Source organism: Cygnus olor, chromosome Z (assembly GCF_009769625.2).
Source record: "Cygnus olor isolate bCygOlo1 chromosome Z, bCygOlo1.pri.v2, whole genome shotgun sequence".
In the NCBI taxonomy this organism is placed as follows: Eukaryota; Metazoa; Chordata; class Aves; order Anseriformes; family Anatidae; genus Cygnus; species Cygnus olor.
In genome coordinates this window covers 19,888,666-19,909,735 of record NC_049198.1, presented here as the reverse complement: position 1 = coordinate 19,909,735, position 21,070 = coordinate 19,888,666, and the positions used below count along the sequence as shown (strand labels likewise).

Here is a 21,070-nt window from a genome sequence, read left to right as displayed (position 1 = left end):
GTAATTAATACTTATAATCTTTTCTTTTTTTTTTTTTTTTTTGGGGGGGGGGGATAACTGTCAAAAATATTTTGAAAAAAAAAAAAAAGACCACTGTGTCCTTTCTAGTTGCTAGAACATTTTACAAATGTGATACAAACTAAAGAATTTAGTAATGTCCAATTTTCTTAAATTTAAGTAAGTTTGAATCATAGAGTCATAGAATATCCCAAACTGGAAGGGACCTGCAAAGATCATCAATTCCAAGTCCTGGAAGGACACAGGACCACCCAAAAATAAAACCTTATGTCTGAGAGCATATTCTACACACCTTGAACTCCAGCAGCTCGGTGCCATGACCACTGCCCTGGGGAGCCTGTCCCAGTGCCCGACCACCCTCTGGGTGCAGAACCTTTCCCTAACACCCAGCCTGACCCTCCCCTGTCCCAGCTCCATGCCGTTCCCTCGGGTCCTGTCGCTGTCCCCAGAGAGCAGAGCTCAGCGCCTGCCCCTCCGCTCCCCTCGTGAGGGAGCTGCAGGCTGCCATGAGGCCTCCCCTCAGCCTGCTCTGCTCTGGGCTGAGCAAACCAAGGGACCTTGGCTGCTCCTCTGCTCCTTTCCCTCTAGACCCTTCACCAACTTTATAGTCTTCCTTTGGACACTCTCTAATACTTTTATGTCCTTCTTATTATATTGTGGTCCCCACAACTGCACACAGTAATTTTGCGATAACTTCGTTTTGTTGGTGGGAAATCAGTTATGTCATAAGCCAAAAAAAAAAATATTTTTGCATTGAGAAAGCTTGTTTTGATTTGTGTTTTAATTCAAGAAATTCTAAGGTGTTCTCATATGCCTTTATGTGGCTGGCGAATAAGTTTTTTTTTTTCTTTAATGAAATTCAAATTGATTTTATTTAATGTTCAGACAATACAGAATTGTCATTGGTTTTATGGCTGAATACTAAAACCTATTCATTTTCCAAACAGAACTCTCAGCTGTAAAACACATCAATTCCCTTACAAAGACATTTAACATCAAGTTTCTTTTCCTTTGGGAGGTGGAAATATTAGATGTTTGAAATAACATGCCATGTTATTTACTGCTCCTGCATTAAATAAGGTAAACATCTTTGGTCAAAGATTAAAAGCATGATACCAAAAATGATTCTTAGCAGGGATTTCAGCTAAATCACAGGAATATTCATATCAATGTTTGCTACACAGATCTACTGCTACAATGGAGGGGATGGAGGATGTTTACGTTCTGTGTGCACACGTGCATGCAACAGTGAAAGATGGGAGCAGTGTGGAGAAAGGGAACCTTGTAAAGAGAAATTTGAATGTTTCTGGAGAAGCTTCTTAGGCTGTTTTTCCAGCTCATGCACAGGCCGAACTTATTTCACAATCCAGAAGAACATTAGTTCATGTTTCATCCCTCAGGGCACAAACAACTCTCTGTATGCTTGCAATGGTGTTCATGGTTCATGTTGTGTTAATTGTGGAGCTTGCTCTCTCAAAAAGGAGAATCTGAAATTCTGATGTTGCCTTGTTTTTCCTGAAGTCTTTATACATACATATATATATATATATATACATGTGTTTAGCAGCCTTTAAATTTGGTTAAGGGACCCCATTTTCTAAACCCCGAAGCTGAGAAAATCTTGTGGCTGGCTCACAGCAAGCTCCCTCAGGCTGGGAACTTACCTTGAGTAGGTGCTGTTTTTAACAGCCCTGCTTTTGTTCCTTTTAGAGGAGAAATCTTTCAGCCTGCATTACCAGGAATTTCCATGCAAAGTCATGTCTTTCTTCAGAAGTAACACAATTGTATCAGTTCTCAATGCTTAAATGTATGAAGCAGGGACAAGCAACCAAGTGACTTCTGCTCAAAAGCAGTCCAAGGTAATACATTTTATTTACATTTGCAACAAGCTAAGAGTTTACGTGTGTCAGCTAATGCAATTTAAAATGATTAATAGTAACTCATTAAGCTGCACTAACTTGATTGCTTCCAGTCATGTGTACACACCCATTCATTAATTTTCTCTGACCTGAGCAGAAAACAAATCTATCCTTTAGTCACTGATGCTCGTTTGTTTTGCAGCCTTGCTTAGAGCTAAATGATGATTTCTGTTGTATGAACAGTCCAACAATGGCACTGCTGAATTGGCCTGGACTCTTCTGATTGAGTTCAGCTCTTTTGTGGTTCAAAGTACTATACCGTCTGGCTTAATATAGTCCTTCCTTCAACATAAAAAAACAAATTTCCGCACTGCAGTAACTTCTCTTACTATGCCATTGCCACAGTGACACCCAGGCAGACTGCTTTCTAATTTTAGAAGGAAAACCACTTACACCAATGAAGCACACTGGCAAGTCCATGGTCTATTTCTACTTAAGGCTGAATAAGTCTGCTAGACTGAATGCAAGCCAGTTGCTTGGAGTTATCGACTGTACTTCTGATGTATTATGGTAAGATTAAAGCATTGAAGCTTGATGGCTATTTGGGGCAATGTGAATCATCAAATCATAAAATAGTTTGGGTTGGAAGATACCTTTAAAGATAATCTAGTCCATACCCTCTGTCGCCACAGGCAGAAGGGGTATCTTTCTTTAGATCAGGTTGCACAAAGCCCCATTCAGCTTGACCTTGAACAGCTTGGTCCTCCTTGAACTCTTCCAAATGTGCTGTGATACTGTCATAGGAGATGAAAGCCCAATAGTGAAATGGAAAAAAGTATGTATTGTAATACTTCCAATTCTTTCAGTTAGTCTGCTGATTCTGACTTCAGCCCTTGCGACAATCCTGAATTGATCTTCTGGATTTGACGGGTCTTGGTTCAGATGACTATCACTGAGATATAATTAGCTGCTCTTGTCACCCAGCAACATCCCTTGTTCCTAGTCTTCTCAAAAGAACACATGCTGTGATGTCATGCTGGGAAAGACACAGTAAGGTACATAGTTAACCAGATAATACTTTCTGATAATGTGTGGATTAAACCTCAGGATCCTAATTTAAAAACACCTTACTTCCAACTGAATTGCATTAGCACGCAAGGTGAGGAGATCTTTCAAGACTTGGAAAAACAGAATCATATCCATTACAAACTAAAGGAACAGCTCACTGTTCCTACTGTAATTCAGTTGGAAGATTGTAAACTGGGTAACCTAACAGTGGTGACTACGACAGAGCAGACTCCATGTATTCAAAGGCTTCTTTCAAACCTGGTAAACTGTATCTTCAGAAACTGAGCTGCTAAGAAGGTTGCATGAAAAATTAAATCCAGCTTAGTACCTCCCTACAAAAAATACTCCTACTTTGAAAGTTCCAGATACATTAGTACATGACATATCTTGATGCATATTAGCCATGTGGTATATAATCCACATTTGTTCTGGGCTGTCTTTTGGATCTCTGATTATAAGGAGGCCAAGTATTGTTTTCTTCCTCAGCATGTCACAAAGGAATAACTTGCTTTGTGATCCATATGAAGCTAATTGGGATATTTGAAAACACTCAAATTTGCAGTATTTGCTAGTGAGATTTATGTCAGAGAAATGTGGTTTTTTGTTTGTTTTTTTTTGTTGTTGTTTTGTTTTTTCTTTTGGTATGTTTCTGAAGTCTTAACTTTATTAGTTTTCTGATAGTCCAAGGAGAACTACTATAACCAGCTTTTGTTTTGGCTGGGATAATGGACCTCTCAGGGACTTCGGTTTTCTTTCTGTTTTCTTCAAAGAGAAGACTGCTTTCATCTTCATATTCTTTCATATTTTGTGTGTGAACAGTATGGATTTTCCCTTGCTTTTAAGTTTGATATATTTCTAGAGAGAATAATAATTAAAAAATAAAAAATAAAAATGCAACTGTGTGAAAATGGAGTTGATTCTTGTCATCATGTGTCAAAAGCCTTATCTCTTTGCTACAAAGATGCCAGACAGCCACTGTCTCCTAGGGCTTTTCAAAGTCTGTCGGCAGCTTTATTCTTTCAAATAGACTATGTCCCAAGTTTGTAATTGAAGAATCCAATGCAGATTATGCTAGTTGGCTTTAAAGATTGATCAGCATTCTCAGCCAGTATGTATCCTTGGGTGATGAGTGAGTTTTTCATTCAGAGTGTGACAAACCAGTATGATCCTGTTTTAAAACAATATGGTGTCAACATTCTTTCCACTACTCTCATAACTAACACTATGTAAATTGTATGAAGGTTAAATAGTAATTTTATTTCACAGATTCACAGCATAGTTTATATTTGAAAGGATCTCTAGGGGTCATCTGGTCCAACCCCCGCCCTGCTCAAGCAGGGACACCTAGAGCAGGTTGCTTTGGACTACGTCTAGACTCTTTTGAAGATCTCCAAGAAGGGAGATTCCACAACCTCTCCAGGCAACCTGTCCTAGTGCTCCATTATGTGTACAGTAAACTGCTTCCTGATGGTCAGATGGAACCTCTTGTGTTCTAGTTTGGGCCTGTTGCCTCTTGTCCTGGCAGTGGGCACCACTGAAAAGAGCCAGGTTCTGTTCTCTTTGTATACATTGATAAGGTCCCCTCTGAGCCTCCTCTTTGCTTGGGCAAACAGTCCTAGCTCTTTTACTCTCTCCTTATATGACAGGTTCCTTCATCATTTTTTCAGCCCTTCATTAAATTCTCTGCAGTCTCTCTTCCACTTGCAGAAGGAAGTTATTGTGAATGTATTCCAGGAACCTCCTGGATTGCTTGTGCCCTGTTATGTTGTCTATCCAACAGATATCAAGGTGGTTGAAGTCCCAGCCTCAAGTTTGCAGGCTGCTCCTGTCTGTCTGTCTAAGAGGACTTAATGCGCTTGTTTTCCCTGATCAGATGGCCTGTAGGAGACCCCCACTACAATTCACCTAACCTAGCCCTCCCTTTAATCCTAACCCATAGACTTCCAGTCAGCTCATCGTCCATCCCCAGGCAGAGCTCCATGCACTGCAGTTGCTCATTGACATAGAGGGCGACAACCTCTTCTCATCTCCCCAGCCTGTCATCCCAAAAGAGCCTGTATCCTATCCTTCCATTACAGCACTACACTGTTGGGAGACATCTCACGGTATCTCCGTGATCCCAACGAGGTCATAGCCCTGCAAGCATACACATCTCTAACTGATCTTGTTTATTAGCCATACCGTGTGCATTAGTATATGATATTGAGGGGCATCTCAGCGTGTTAGGTTCCAAGAAAGAGCTTGGGGGATTTGTCCATAATAGTGCTTTGTAGGAACTTCCTGGTCTACATGCAAGTGCTGGTGGCAATACCACTTAAGCCCCATTTTGTTGATTTTGTGATCTTTCCCTGTCTCATCACCCCATGCCCCTTGCTCAGCAACCCTGTCCGTCACTCCCTCATAGGGCTGCTGCTTACATTCTCCCTTTCCTGTCCATCCTAGTTTAAAGCCCTCCTTATGAGGTCAGCCATCCCATTAGCAGAAATATCTTTGCCCTGCTTAGTGAAGTGGATCCAATCTCTCCCCCACAGATGGGGATCTGCAAATAGGGTGCCATGTTCATAAAACCCAGAACCCCATTGCCAACACCAGTTCTGCAGCCAATTGTTGACTTGTACTGTTAGTGCTCTCCTCCTCACACCCTTCTGCTCACCAGCAGGACTGAGAACACCATCCAGGTCCCTAGCCCCTTGACTACTGCCCCCAGACCTCTCTAGCCAGTTTTGGTACTGTGCAGGTTTGCCCTATCAGTATCATTTGTGCCCACACGGAATAAAAGAAAGGGGTCAGAGAGTTAGACCAGCTTCAGCGATGCCTCCACAACATCCTGGATATGGGCTTCTGGACAGGCAGCAAACCTCCCTAGCTGATAAATCAGGCTGACAGAAGGGTGCCTCTGTTCCCTGTACCAGGGAGTGACCCATTACAATGATTTGCCAATTCTTCCTGGTAGTCTTGCTTGCTTTAGGGTTAGGTGAACCAGATTTACTGCTAGTAGGCACATCTGGCTCCACTTCAACATGGAGGGTGGTGAAACTATTTTATACCTGTAAGCAGTTAGGTGAGCCTTTCTCTTGGTGTCAGAAGTCACCAGCTTCCATCCTTCCCTTTTCTGGAGGTTACACTTACCTCAGCACTGGGGGTGGACACTGATAGCTTCTGTCCTACAGTTGGAGTCAGAGGCTCTTTGAGTTGTGCCTCAGAGAATATCCTCTCTGTCTCCCTTTAATCTTACCTGATGTCCCACAGCCTGCCCCCTTCCTCTTACCTCCTCCACTTGACAGCACAGTTCCACAGTAGGACACACCTCCTGCAGGACAAGGAGCCCCAGGCACTCTGCAGCCAGGGACTCAGAGGGCTGCACCTGCCATCTGAAGCTCTGTCTGCATCTATGCCTACACCCTAGCAAGGAGGGCTGTTCAAACATCTGCTGCCAAAATAGACCTGTTGTGTGTTGCCACCATAGCCAAGGCTGCTACAGCAATCCAATTTCAACTTGTCTTTAAAAAGTTATGTGTCAAGTTGGTGTAAATACGTTTCGTCCATATACTCTCCTATGTTTAGACTGCGTTTTTATGTATCCTATTTATGTCTTGCTTCCATAATATATGTCCTCCAGAATATTCATGGTGTTCTTCATATGTGTATTAACTTGAGTTTATTATGGTCTTTCTGAAGATAAATCTTATTCAGGACTCTCCCTGCAAGCTCCACATTTGCAAGTGGAGACACATTTCTAGTGGTGTCTAAGGTTTGGGACACATATTGCCTTACTGGATATCTAAACTCTTTTCTGACTGCATAAAACACCCTATCTTTTTTAACAGTATCCTAGCAGGTCTGCAGAATATCTCCCTAGCTACTTCTATTGTTAAATGATTAAATTAAAATATCCCAACTTAATCAAGAAATAAAGGTTAGGCACTTAGCAAATCTATCCTTGAATTCATCTTCCTGTCTGCTTCTCTGTCTGTCTGTCCATGAATATAACTCTAAGTTCCTCTTTACTGGGGGCAATGTTAATTGCTATCCTGTAATTGGGATAGAAGAAACAAATTAATGCCAGTCTTGAGGAATGGAAGGCAGAATTTGTGTACTTAGTATTCAGCAACATTCATCTGAACATACACGTCTAACTTCTGACTTAACATGGTACTCTTTTCTCTTCTCCAGAGTGGGAACCATCATAGGTTATATGGGGAAAGTTCTAGTATGTCCTGTAGGAAATGTTAGGAAACAAAACCCAGAAAAATGCTTGATCACTTTAACATGGTGAATAACCTGCAATGTTTTATATAATCTTTGGTCTACTATTGGTAATTTGGACTGTATGTAACACTGATTCAACTCGTGTGGAGTATTATGTGGTTTAACGGTTTTTTTTGTTTGTTTGTTTGTTTGTTTTTTGTGGTGGTTAATTTGATCGTTTAAAAATTTTGGCTATGTCAAAAATTATCCTACTTTCAAATTTATCTTTCTTTTAAAAAGTGAACATATGAACAACTATGCCAGGCATTCTAGTTAACTGTGTTAACAGTGATGTGAAGAATTTATTCTAACCGTAAAGGTTAACAGCTCTGCCTGAATTTATAAGCCTGTGATATATTGCATAGGCTTTACACTCCTCTTGTTGCCTCTGTATATAGGTGTGTGGCACTATCCTGTCCAGAATCCAAACAGAATCATCTATCAGCTTCCATATCGTCAGAAAAGAAAATAGCAGGACGCTCATAAATTGTAGTGTCCTGATTCAGTACACTGTAGAAAGATAGCACCTTGATTAAATCGTATGTTCTTGCTCTTCTGTACAAAAAGTAACACAGCCAGTTTGGACACTTCTGCTTCCTTTTTGAACACTCTCACCTTTTCCAGATTTTCTCACCCAATGTGGACTGAAGATTACTCAACACACTATGCGATTGTTTTTCTGTCCAAGTTTGTCTGGCACATGCTAAACTACTTTGTGAAAACTGTGGATATCTGTGCTTTCAATACACCTTCCCCAAATAATGACAACTTCTGTAATTGTTACTCTTGACAGAAGGGGTATTTGAAATATGAAAGTTAAATCCTGGATTGGTTCCAGTGCATTAAATTAACATTTAATGATGTCTCCTCTAATTATCCACAGTATTTTATCAATATTCTCCAGTGAAATGCTATCCTGAAAAAGTTTAAGTAGAATAAAGTTTGAAATTTACAGTAGTGGAGTGAAGCTATTTTATATTTAAAAAAAAAATACATAGAAGAAGGTCCAGCAATGTGTACTTATTGCCTCGTAGAAGTGCCTCAACATTCAAGGAATGGCAAACAGGGCCATTGAATTAAGAAGAGCAATGAAATACCACTTCCAGTAAAGCAGCCTTCAACAGATGTTGAAAACAAGGACCATCCTATTTTCACGGTTTTGCCAACTGATTCTTAGACAGTGAATTACTGATTGCCAGAGAGCAGAGCTCAGCGCCTGCCCCTCCGCTCCCCTCGTGAGGGAGCTGCAAGCCGCCATGAGGCCTCCCCTCAGCCTGCTCTGCTCTGGGCTGAACAAACCAAGGGACCTCAGCTGCTGCTCACACATCTTCCCCTCAGATGCTTCACCATCTTTGTAGCCCTGAACAACCTGAGTAACAGATACAGTGGGTAGGTGTGAGGAAGTCAAATTACTTACTTGAGGCTTTAGGCTGTTCAATCTTTGCAGAAGCCATTCAGATAACTAAGGTGTAATTCCTTGCTTTACATAGCTGGGCCTCTTTGTCAAAAAAACAAGAGAAGAGAAAATGGAGATCCTAACTAACACACAAATAGAAAAACCCTTTTTTAAAAAGGGAAAAAAAGTCTATTTTACTGAGGAAAAGGTAAGCCAGCTGTCACACAGCAGGTAATACTGTTTCACATAACTTGAAGACAAATAATGTATTTTTTATGGAAGTGAGGTAATGTACATGTTTACATTATGGCTATTTAAATGAAGAATGAGAGAAAAGGAAAAGATACATTTGGCTTAATGACTTACTCTTCCACTGTTTGTGTAGCTATATAACAAATTAAGCAATGCTGATTAGAAATGACAGTCTTTTTATTTTGTAAATTATTACCAAAGGATGTGACATGCACTTTTGCTGTGGAGGTATACTTGCCAAGACTACATCAGCCTGACTATAAGTAACAATTTTCTTTCCTTTTTGTCAGGATCAAAAAAGGAAGAGGTCTGATCTTTCCATTACCCTGAAAATCTGTGTTAAATGCTACGTATACCATACTTAATTTCCACAGAAGAGTCATCAGTTTTCCTAGTTCTTTGCTTTATCTGGAATGCAGAAAAATTCTGTTCCACTTCTGATGGGAAGGTCGAGAAGAGGATTTTCCTCCCTGGCTGCCTGAGGAAGTCATTGTTGTCAGAATGCTTCATTAAATGACATTTATGCAGAAGTGGTTGGGATATAGTGAAAACTTTCCAATTGACTGGACAGTGTGTAAACCTGACCCTCACACTAAACCAGAAGAAACATGGCACCATGGGAGTAACTTAGAGGCTTTAATTGTCTCATCAAACTAAATCCAATTGGTTATTATAGACAGGATGAATCATCCCAGGGCATTAACAAGGGAGTTAATGACCAGCTAGTTTTAAGAGCTCTTTTCATTTTCATAGGGTCATGAAAACATCATGAAATGCCTTAGACCTTGATTTGAAAATGTGTTATTAAATGCTCATACTTCATGCTTAAATAACCTGAAAACAGCACCAAAGCAATGGTATTTCTGCTGAATGATTTCAGGTCCAAACACATCTTAGAACTTATCATGGCAATTTCACTGCAGGAAAATACAGTCATATTAGATTTTTGTCTTTGGAAATTTTCTTTTCATCTTGATTGCTGCTGTCTACTAGATATGATAACTGAAAACTCCAAGTTTTCCCTTTCCACACATTTCAGATGAGACTGGGCAGCTATACATGCTTCAGTCTCCCATCAGTTTCTTCCTGCAGTTGTCCAGTGTTCCCTTAGCCCTCCATGTGACTACATGTGGCACTTTGTGTGCAACTTCAATATTTTATTCATGAGGCAAGTGGGAATAACTTCACAGCATAAGCCAACATCTCTGTGCAAGTGCTTCAGCACAGAAGTGAAGAAACCCCTCTTTTCCTGCCTCCCTTCTCTGCTACAGCACGTCATCCCGACACCTTGCTCTACGTCAGTCAGTGTGGTGTGGGTGAGGTTGCCACAGCAACAGCACACTCTCGGTTACACCCCCTGTAACTACATGATTGTGAGTCAGTTCAAAAGTTTTACTAGTTTTTTTTAGTCTGTGATGCACTGCCCAGTCATCTGCAGTTACTCGCCTGGCCCCTGCTCACAAACCTGCTAGCAACCCTTAATGTAATCGCTCTCAGTATTCTCCTTTTGTCCTTTGGGATGAAATCTCTGCAGGTCTGTCCCATGCAGTCACCTGCCCTGAAAGCTGTGCAGAAACTGGTTGGTTCATCAGCTGTCCCATAGATACACAGGTGATTGGGCAATAACTAATTTGGTATTTGCTTTTCAAAAGAATCTGTGAAGCAACGGTAGTGTGTAACCGTTGAAGAGTAAACCTGGAGTAACCCACAGTGCATTGTAAAACCTCATTTTCTCTCTGTTAAAGTAGTAGCAGTGAGATGACTTTCACTAATATCTAACAACTCTGCTCATTTTTTCAGACATGGAGATGACTTGATTGTGACACCATTTGCTCAGGTAGGCACAATTTTGCCTTATTTCTCACATGATCTTGCAACTTAAACTCCAGGAGGCCAAAACAGTTCTTTTCCACTGTTAATATTATATAAGATTTGTTTGCATGAAACAGGAAAAACCTCCCTAAACAAACACTCATATACCTTTAACTCTATTATCTGTCTATACCTGTATGCTCTATATCTTTTTAAATGTTTTTTTTTTTCAATTATCTGAAAAGTTGAAGTGCAAGAATACAAAAAACATGTTAGCTTGCAGGGTGTTCAAATACTGTAGCAGACAGTCATGATGGAGACAAACCTTTGTTCTCTTATTATACTGATGTTTACAATTACAATGCCTTCTTATGATTTTTTTTATGCATTCAATACAAGGTAATTTTTAGATGCAAGATAAGTTTTACCCAGAATACTTATGTTCTTTTACAAAATCAAATCTATTTGATTTTTATTTTAAGATTTTATGTTCTATAAAATATCAAATCAAAAATCTCAGTAATTTAGATCAAATCTAGTAATTTCGATTTTTAGCAGCAGAGCTGTCTTGTCATGTATGAAAAATTAATGTTGATATTCCTTGAACTCATGATAAGTACCCTGTAATAGATAGGAAGAAAGTTAATTCGGTGAAAGTACAGAAAAAATAAATCTGGAAGTCATATGTGATTGAAGGTGAATGGAAAGAAAATTATTGAGACACACGACAATTTCAAATAAGAATAATGTGTCCAACTTTAGTCTAAATACATAGGTTGCTTTGGTCTGTTGCATACAATGGATATTTATTTATAGGTAATTGTGGTGTAACTTAACTGATAAAGTTAATTTTGGTGTCCTTTCAGTTCATTTCAGTTTCATTACAGTTCAGATACGGAGTCTTCATATATGACACTGGTTGACTGAAACCTTAATTTGAAGATTACGTTCATCTTTTATTAGCAGGGAATAGATTCAGTCTGGGCCTTTTCTAACTATGCTTTACGACTTCCCAAATGGTAAATATACTTCAATAATAGAAAGAGAAGAAATTACAGTACAAACAAAAAGGAAAAAAAAAAAAAGTAAAACCACTTCTGGGTTCCATTAGTTCCTCAGGAAACATAAAAACACTAACTCTTAAGCAGAGAAAAAATACAAATTGTATGATGATCAAAAAATCCAATACTTACTTTAGTTGAGTTCATTTTCATCTGAATTTTATTACAAATTTTATTACAAATTATGTCACATAGGTGAGACAAGTTATAGTATGCCTAGAAAAACAGTAAGAGTTACAACAGGCTTTTTTCACCTGGTACAAAACACCCTATTTGTGTCAAGGGCAGCTTGGTATTCCTGTGGGCATAGATGGACATGCTTTGGCAATTGGAGCAGGAGTAGTTGCACCGAGTTGCTGTAAAACATTATCTGATTTTTTTTTACTGTTTCAATGCAAAACCCTGTTAGCAGTGGTTTAAATCATCCTGTTTTCATTTGCATTGGAGAGGAGAAAGAGCACTCAGAGGGTGAGCTATCATATCACATTCCCCAGCATAAGAGGAATTGATATACACTTGAGAAATGGTGCCTAACAGAGGAGACATGATGTCTGATTAGACTCTTAGGAAAAACTTAGCCTTTATCTAAGAATGATTTCAGTATGCAAAATCCTATGCTTGTGGGGCCTGTTCACAAATTACATCTGCAGATAAACACAGGACTCATCCCTCTGAGTTACGTTAGTAGCATTAGGATCTCACACAGGACTTCAGGAATTGTGTCCTATATGCCAGTACAATGTCTATACATCACACAAAACAGCTTTTAGCTTTGTTTAATGTCCTCTTCTTAGTAAGAGCAATATTTCATCATGTACATGCATTTTTGTGTTGTAAACGGCCAAAGCTTCCTGGTGACACGAGGTGTTGGAATGCAAGCTCCATTTATTTGAAAATATCCATGTTTTCTTCCATTGATCAGGAAGGATGTTTCATCCAATTGCGAGCCACCAGGTGGTAATAACTCCAGTTTTAGCTTTTCCATTACTGTTCAGCACATTACCATGGCACTGTGGCTGCATTCATTACTGTAGGCAGCACAGCATGCTGTGTCCCTCACATGGAATCTGCCCCCAAGACAATTTACTATTTTTACCAGAAATGAGATTCAGTAAACCAGATACAAAAATTGTCTGAAGTATAATATTAGTTGTGCTTCCCTGGGTTATAATATAAAGAAACTGCTATAATTTAATTATTAGAATTTCAGCTTTCAAAATAAAATAATTTGAGTGATTTGAAATTGAATGACCATATTTTTTATCATCAAAGAAGTTTGATTTTTTTTTAAAGTTCACTAATGACTGTATACACCTTTATTTTTGAAATTATGTTAGTTATTCAGGGATTAAACCTCAAAGAGGTTTGCAGACTGGTTGCTTTTTTGCACACAGATCTAACTCTGGAAACATAAGCACAAATGGGAGCTCTGTGAACAGAGAAACTGTCATTTAATATATTTAATATCACAGATGCATAGATATTTACACTTTGACACAATAAATCAATTCGTTTGGCTACACTGAATTCTGGAGCTAATGGCCAGTTTTAGTTGTCATTCTGACAATCTTTTGTATTTATTTGGGGACCTCTTGCTTTTGCAGAATGTGTCAAAATATGTATGCACTATGCTATTGTAGCAGGAATGCTGGGCAGATACTGCCCATTTTATCCCTGGACCTACAAAACAAATTTCTAACCTTCCAGAAGAACAAATAGGAGGACTTAAAAGCTGAATAGGCCTGTCTCCACTTTCCGACAAAGAAGGATTCATAATGTCTCAGACAGTGCAAAAACCTAGACAATGTAAATAGTGGTGAGCACGGCACTGAGACTCCCTCACATCTCTTCAGGGACCCGAGTGTGGGTCCAGCTAGGCTCATTAGCTTCCACTCATAACTGGCCCTGAGCAATCTGGCAGCTCTGCACACTCCTTTCTCCAGGACCCCAGGTGCTCAGTATCATATTAGTTCAGATGCAACTCATTTCAATGAGGTTCATGTTTTCATGTGGAATTGTGCCTAGCCTACTAACCTTTCTGAAACTGAGTCCCATGCAGCAGGTACAGTCATTCATTTCAGCCCAGCAGAGGCTGGGAGCTAATAAGCATGAATGCGTTTGAGATGGCTCACTGAACAGTCATGTAGCTACAGTTGTGCTTGCTCCCAGTTCTCCATGCACCTTAAATACGCAGATAATTTCAGTCCACCAGGGATTATTGAGGAGGAACCTGCAACCAGGAAAACTGACTATGTTTTTTCATGGCCTGAGACATCTCTGAGAGCCACATAGATATGTTTACCTAGTGCACTGCTTCCCATAATACTAGTACATACAAGCAATTTCAGCATCCTGGCACACGTAGACCAGAACCCAGGCACACTGACCAAAGAAAAATGAAAAGTGCCTGCAGTCACTAAAACGTGTGTTTCCTTAACAGACCCAACATTTTTCCTTTCCTGTCTGTGCACCTGCAACTCATCCTTTCCTTTTAGAATATTTTAAGACTTCAGCAGTTTTCCTTTGTATTTAGTGTCTTCATTTTTGAACTTTTGAACTCTAACATCTTTCTCCTTCTTCCACTTCATGCCATATTTCCATCTGTGTATATCAAACGTCTAAATATAACGTTTGTTACTGTCAGTATAACCTGGGCATGCAAATTTGATGGCACATATAATTATTTGAATTCCGTTCTGAATGTAGAATATGCGATTTTGCCTCCCAATCTCTTGAAAGAACAATATAGTGGAATGAATTAGGCAATAAATTTATTATCTCAACACATTTAGGAATTACGTACAATAATAGCTTGACTACCTCCAGTGATTGTTATCTCTGGAATATTTTCTATTATTAGCTTTTCCTTCATTTCTCTCCATCCCCCTTTCTACTTCATGTATAAATTCAAGTGTTCTGTGGAAAGAGGGTTGTATCTTCCATGACTTAGACCTCTGAAAGCCAAATTCCCATTCCCACCTTTTTTAGTCTCTAAAATGCCAGCACCGGTTCACCAGGGAACCAGAATAATCTGTGCTGAGGAGCAGCAGTGGGTAAATACCACAAAGACACAGTGATTAATTTTGTTGCCTCCTCCCATTCCCAGTCTGGTTTTAAGTAATTCACAGTTCCCTCTCTGACATCAGCTGAACTGCCTCTCCATAGTCAGAGAAGTATCCTGTTGTCCTTACATAGTGCAAAATTTGTTGCATTTATCCAGCCTCCTTCAGTGGGGAATGCCTATGCCGCTTATACAAACAAGGCACTTTGCTGCTTCCTTTGCTGCTGTCTTGCATAAAAATAAGTCCAGAAAGTGAGTACTCCATTTCAATCATCTTTGCCAATGTGTAGAGCTTGTAGATTTGTGCCTACAGGCATTTCCTACCTGCTCAGGTGATACCTTCCTCTTTATCTGTCCTCCTGTACTGTCTCCAAATGAATTCAGCCCCTTAAAGGAGACACTTTTTATTTTTCCTGCCAGTCTAGACAGTCTCATTCCCTTTGTCCTTTGAGGTTTGTGGGGGCTGAAGTGCAAATGGAAAAATCTGCAGTCATTTCTTATGTATGAAGTATTAGGTTTGAATGGGCTATTATCATCCAAACACGAATGCTTTTATGGTCATTTTGGAGAATTTAGTATTTTGTGAAAAACTTTTCCTCCTCTTGAGTAAGTCTGTCTTTAAACAAATAATGAGTTGTTATGGGGGAAAAAAGAAATAAACTATTGTCCTTGTATTACAGACATGTTAAGTAATGGTCAAAGGCTTCAGACAACCAACCCTGGAAACCTTTTATGTTTTGCAATGTCCTTCCATTTTTCTTTCAGCACAGCAGATGGCAGCTAACTCAGTCTCACCTGTGCAGAAATTTAGACTGAAACCATTTTGTATGTTTCAGGTGCTGGCAAGCCTACGTACTGTACGGAATAACTTTGCTGCATTAACCAATTTACAAGATCGGGCACCCAGCAAGTGAGTGTCAATTTTTGGCCACTAAACTTTTTGCAGCGGTATATTTAAATTGAAAACTAGGAATAATAATTAGATGTTACAAATTGCAGTCTGTGTCACCAAGCTTGTATAAAACATGTGATGACTAATGACTTTATTAATCCCTTAAAGCTACTATACTCAATAGCTGAGACAGCAGCCCCCTTGCCTACTAACTGTTCTTGCATTGCTCTCCCTGCATAATTTTGGGTGGTTTGTGTGTGTGTGTGTGTGTGTGTGCAATTTCTATGATTTTCAATAAATTAGTCATATGTCAAAGATCATTCAGAAGTGATCATTCAGGCAAAGAGTATGAGTTGTGCAAATGAATGAAAGTGAGCATACAGCTATACTCACTGTGAGCTACTTGCATGATCCAGAGCTAGAAATCATCCAAAATAATGACATCCCACATATCCACAGTAGTTCATGATTATAATGAGACATTATAAATATGACCTTTCTCCAGTTCTGGTACAGAATCATAGCTAACATTAACATTAGTTAAACTGGAAAGTTTTGTAATGAAGCAATTTCACTTATCCAAAATGTGTGTCTCTAGAAATTAGAAGTAGTTAGTATTCATGGAAGCTCATTCCCATAGCAGTTTCATAGAATCATAGAATGGCTCAGATTGGAAGGGACCTCAAAGGTCATCCAGTTCCAACCCCCCTGCCATAGGCAGGGACACCACCCACTAGATCAGGTTGCTCAGGGGCTCATCTAACCTGGTCTTGAACACCTCCAGGGATAGGGCATCAGTTTCTCACTGAAGACTTCAGTACCTAAAGACAACTGCCTATCATTGCATATGCAATGCTATAGAAAGATATTTCCAGGCCCCTTGGTTGGAATATTCAGCCCCTGCTTGCAGTCATCCATACTTCCCTAAGCAGCTGTGTCAGTTCAGCAAATTATAGCTTTATCATTGAGCAAAGTATTCCACTGCGCTGCTTGTCCTAAAGATTATTGTGAAATGTATATGCAAAATAGTAAATGAACTTGAAACTAATTTTTGCTTTAAGAATTTATCTCATATAAGAGAATGTGGGTAGTGAAAGCCTTGTAAGAATAATAAATATGTATATAGACCAAACTTTAAGCTGTGTACAAACTCTAGCTATGATTAAGCAGGTTTTTAACAAGCTTATAAATATCCCTGCTGAAGTTCCCAATCTGCAGAAAGATTTCAGCATCAGTTGTGAATTCCTTTCTGCATTAGAAAGAAATAACTAAATGAACTCCTTCTTTATTTATGCTAGTGTGTTTCAGTCCCAAATAACTTCTAAAGGAAAAGTGTTTCCTATTATATTGTTCAAGGATTCAACCATCTGTGAGTTTATCAGGCTTATAACTGTTTTTTTTTTTTTTTAGACGGTCACCAATGTGTAACCAACCATCCATTAACAAAGCAACTATAACAGGTAAGAAACCAGCATGGGTTTCTAAAGTTAATATTTGTTTATAAAAATGAAAGTCTCACTAAAAACTGAATTTTATAATAATGCCCTTATACTATTTCATAGCCCGTTATATTGAGGAGAATTTGAGTCATGTGGTGACTCAAATTGGTGGCTTTTGGTGTTATATCATGTTGGCTTTCTGATTTCTGTCTTATTATTCTATTTTTAATTTAAGTTCTTTCCCGAACTGTGTTTTTTTAATATGATGGTCTTTGCACTCCATTTTCTCTTCATATACAACTGTGTGACTGTGTCATGATTACTTTCATTAATAACTTTTTGCAATGAAAAATAGTAGAGTGAACTCGTATGAGGAATGCATTGATCTTTCATTTGGGATCTGGAGTTCTGTAGCTATTCTGAGGCAGTCTTGGCATTACATACCCTTAGGCAATAAGGAGACATTTTGAAAACTGACTTTTCTGATATAGAACTGTAGATTTTAGTTCTAAAACATTTGTAGATGTATAAAAGAAAATTTCTTTATAATAGAGTACTATTTCTGAAGAAATATTTACTTGGAAACAGGATTAGGATCATAAGGTGTGGTGGTTTAGAATACATAAACACTTTTGAAAATTTTACCGTGCAGTACTTTTGGTTATTATCATGGCAACTTGGTCTTGGACAGTTTTATGGGAACACACTTTTTTGACCTTATATTTTTTATAATATATTAATACATGTATTATTACTCCATGTAGTCTTCCAAGTAGCTACATTCTCTATGGCTTGTTGACAGAGTGAAAGGATTTGCTTTGCCTCTTAGTGAAAGCATACAGGCCCTTACTATACAAGCAATTTATCATTTAAAGCAAAAGCTTATCGTTTCCAGTATTTTCAGTTTATTTATTTTTTTCTGGGTAGATCTTGGCTTGATTTTTACTGATCCTCTGCAAAGCTCTTGTCTTTTTAATTGTGTGATAATGGGATAGTAAGTAAAGGAAGAAATTATACTTCAACTTTTTTGAAGAGAACTGTGCCTCTGTCATGTTAATAATCTCTTTCCTTAAGCTCTGGATAGTGGTAACATCATTATTTTTTTCATCTATCCTCACACAATATCCACATATCCCTCTAAAAGATCCAGTCTTGGGAGTTCCGCACTATTTTATTCGCCAAAGAACTCAACGTGTAATGTGAGCACTTGTATGGCCTTATCAGGGAACAGAGGGTTAAATCTTTTTAAATCCGTTCTATACACAGAAAATCATCCTTAGTTAGGAATGTTTTGCAATCATACTTAAATTCATGGTAATTAAATAAACAGGGAGGGGAGAAAGATGAATACATAGATCTGTCATGAACTGCTTCTCTTGCCTGTAACAACTATAATCATAATCATTTGTTAATGTATTACTTTAAGAGGTCATTTTGGGTGTTGTTTTCAAATTACTAACCATGAGACATCTCAATTATTGAGAGATGCTACATCTATTTTTTAACCATGGATTTTGTCTCACAAATCAGTGCAGTCACCCAGAAGTCTGTTATCCTAACTGGAGATAGAAATTTTAAAAAGTAAGGTTCTTTCTTTGCTTCCAAGGCGCTAACTTTAGAACGCCTACAACACAGTAAAATCCCTGACAGTAACAGAAAATGTGATATCCAGAACAGAAGATATGCATGCATGTGAACATTCAGGGAGCTTACCTTACATGATCTCCCCCAGTGGTTTGCCTGAGGACAGCTTCTCTTCTCCAGCAGGAGAAGCTGCTCAGGCATCAGGACCCAAGACACAATCTGCTGGAAGTTACTGTTGCTCTTTTTTCTTTCCCCCCTGATCTGAAGGTTTCCATTCAGCTAATCCCCAGAGTGCACAGTACTTGTCAGAAGCAATACATCAACTGAGGTTTTAATGTTTGGAAGGAAGGTAGTGCAGTCAGTGGTGCAGCTAATATAGAAGATGTTTCTGTGCCAAGAAATTTAAAGGAAGCAAGAGTGGAAGGTAAAGAATAGCAAGGATAATTTAATCTAATTGAGTTCAATCTGATTCTACAGAGATGCTGCTGGAACTGCTGTGCCCAAATTATGCATTCAACTAGCTAAGCTGGGGCCTGTGTGCATTGGATATAAGTGTCTAAAAGACATCAATGATACAGAAAAAAATATTACGTTACTATAAAGGATGAAAATGGCTACAATTCACTTTGACTGCTGAGTGGAGATTGAGGCCGGATGCTATTTTGCCTGAATGGGTTTTCCCATTCTTAGTCATACACTGTTTTTTTTGTTTGTTTGTTTGTTTGTTTGTTTGTTGCATTTCCATAGAAACAAATTTCATGGCATAAGCACAGATGTATGCATAGATGCTTTCTTGAAGCATATATAATGCTAGTAAAACACATTGCACAATGGCACTATACCAAAGAGAAAGATATATTACAAACAATTTTTTTTTCCTGCTCTTCTTAGAATGATTAAAAATCCTTTTGGATGCTCCTATGCTTTTTGAATTTTTCTTGGGAATATTTGTAATGCATCTTGTGCAGAGTCCTTCCTGCTGAAAAATCTTCCCGGTCATGCTGTTCTCAGAGTTCATGTTACCAAGTATCCAGTCACCAGACAGGTAGACCCCATCAGATCATCCAGACAGCACAGCTAGCAATCTTGGCAAGAACTTGGCAACAAACTAGGTGACTGGAAGACACAGTGTCACTAAACAATGTCGATACTAAAACAGAAATAGACACAAAAGGTGGAAGTTTTATGTTGCTAAGCTTCCTGAAAGTGTCATCTTCCAGGAAAAGCAAAAGTGTAGTAAGACAGAACTGTTACAGACCATATGGGAAAAATGATAAAAGAAAGATAAAAAGGGATTTGGTAAAGCAAAGTGACTCAAGTAGCAATAACAAAATTCTTGCATTGCGATGAAAAACTATTTTTTCTATTTTAAGAATTCACCCTGAGGTAGAAAAGTTTGAGAAAATCCATTAAGAAAAAAGTAGGAAACTGTGTAATAGAGAATTGAAGCAGCACATGAATAAAATGTTCAAATTGTTAGAAGCAATAGCAGCCATAGCAGCCTGGAAGTTAGCATCATCTTTAAATATGAATATGTAGAAGCCAATGATTAAAATATGGCTTGTTCTATTCAATATACCCACATTATTCCCTTTTGAAAACTGTTGACAAAAGCCAATAAATATTAGCAGCATACTTGATCTTCAGTATAAAACAAGTATCCTAAGGCATGTTGGGTGTACAGATAAATTAGGGGGTAGGAGGTGGGAGTTTTTCATGTACCAATAAACTTCTTAGATAACACTTTTATCATCCATTTTAGATGTCTACAATGTAGGTATCTATTTTGGTGAGTCTCTTTAGAGTCCTTTTACAGTCAGTGTGACTGTAAACAGACATGCAAACAGACTTATTTTAGGTGTCTTCTTTAAAGGTTCCCTAAATTGGTCCCTAAACATGCCTTTGCTGTCCTTTGTCTGAGACTAGCTTTGGATAACTCCTTTTGCTGTATGGTGATTTCTTGCTTGGTGTTCTATTCTTCAACCAGAAGAGGGGTTCCTCTCACTGTGATTCACATTTTCCAAGCAATCATATGAACGGTGTTTCATTTCAGATTTATAGTAATTCTCCTAATGCAACACATCAGTGAATTATAAATAACATTTCATTTTCAAATTACAAACAACAACAACAAACCACTATTATCTATGACTCAAGGACTGAGCTTGAAAGTTTTCATTTTTAATGAAAAAATGAGCAAGAATTACATCTCTTTTGGATACTACAGCTCTAGTATATGCACTTCTAGCTGAAAGTACAATGAGCTATGAAGGAACCATATAAGGTATTTCTTCATGTACATTTAAAGTAGATAGGAGATTTCACAAATTCTCTGCCCACTAATGACAATTTTCAAACTCAGGCAAGTTTGTCCAAAAGA

The 21,070-nt window shown here is 38.5% G+C and overlaps 1 protein-coding gene across 9 annotated transcripts in view; it reads left to right on the top strand.

Annotated features, from left to right (window-relative positions):
- Nucleotides 1-21,070, top strand: part of PDE4D (phosphodiesterase 4D) — a 546,954-nt gene that overhangs the window by 417,987 nt on the left and 107,897 nt on the right. For 6 of the 9 annotated variants that reach the window (XM_040542116.1, XM_040542115.1, XM_040542117.1 and 3 more), the window contains 3 exons: nucleotides 10,642-10,678; nucleotides 15,612-15,685; nucleotides 17,078-17,127. The exons of 1 other annotated variant lie outside the window; for it this stretch is intronic. In XM_040542116.1, the coding sequence (XP_040398050.1) occupies nucleotides 10,642-10,678; nucleotides 15,612-15,685; nucleotides 17,078-17,127 (161 nt within the window). Of the gene's footprint in view, nucleotides 1-10,354; nucleotides 10,453-10,641; nucleotides 10,679-15,611; nucleotides 15,686-17,077; nucleotides 17,128-21,070 lie in introns of those variants that run through there. 2 more of the 9 variants (XM_040542120.1, XM_040542121.1) reach the window with 2 other exon arrangements.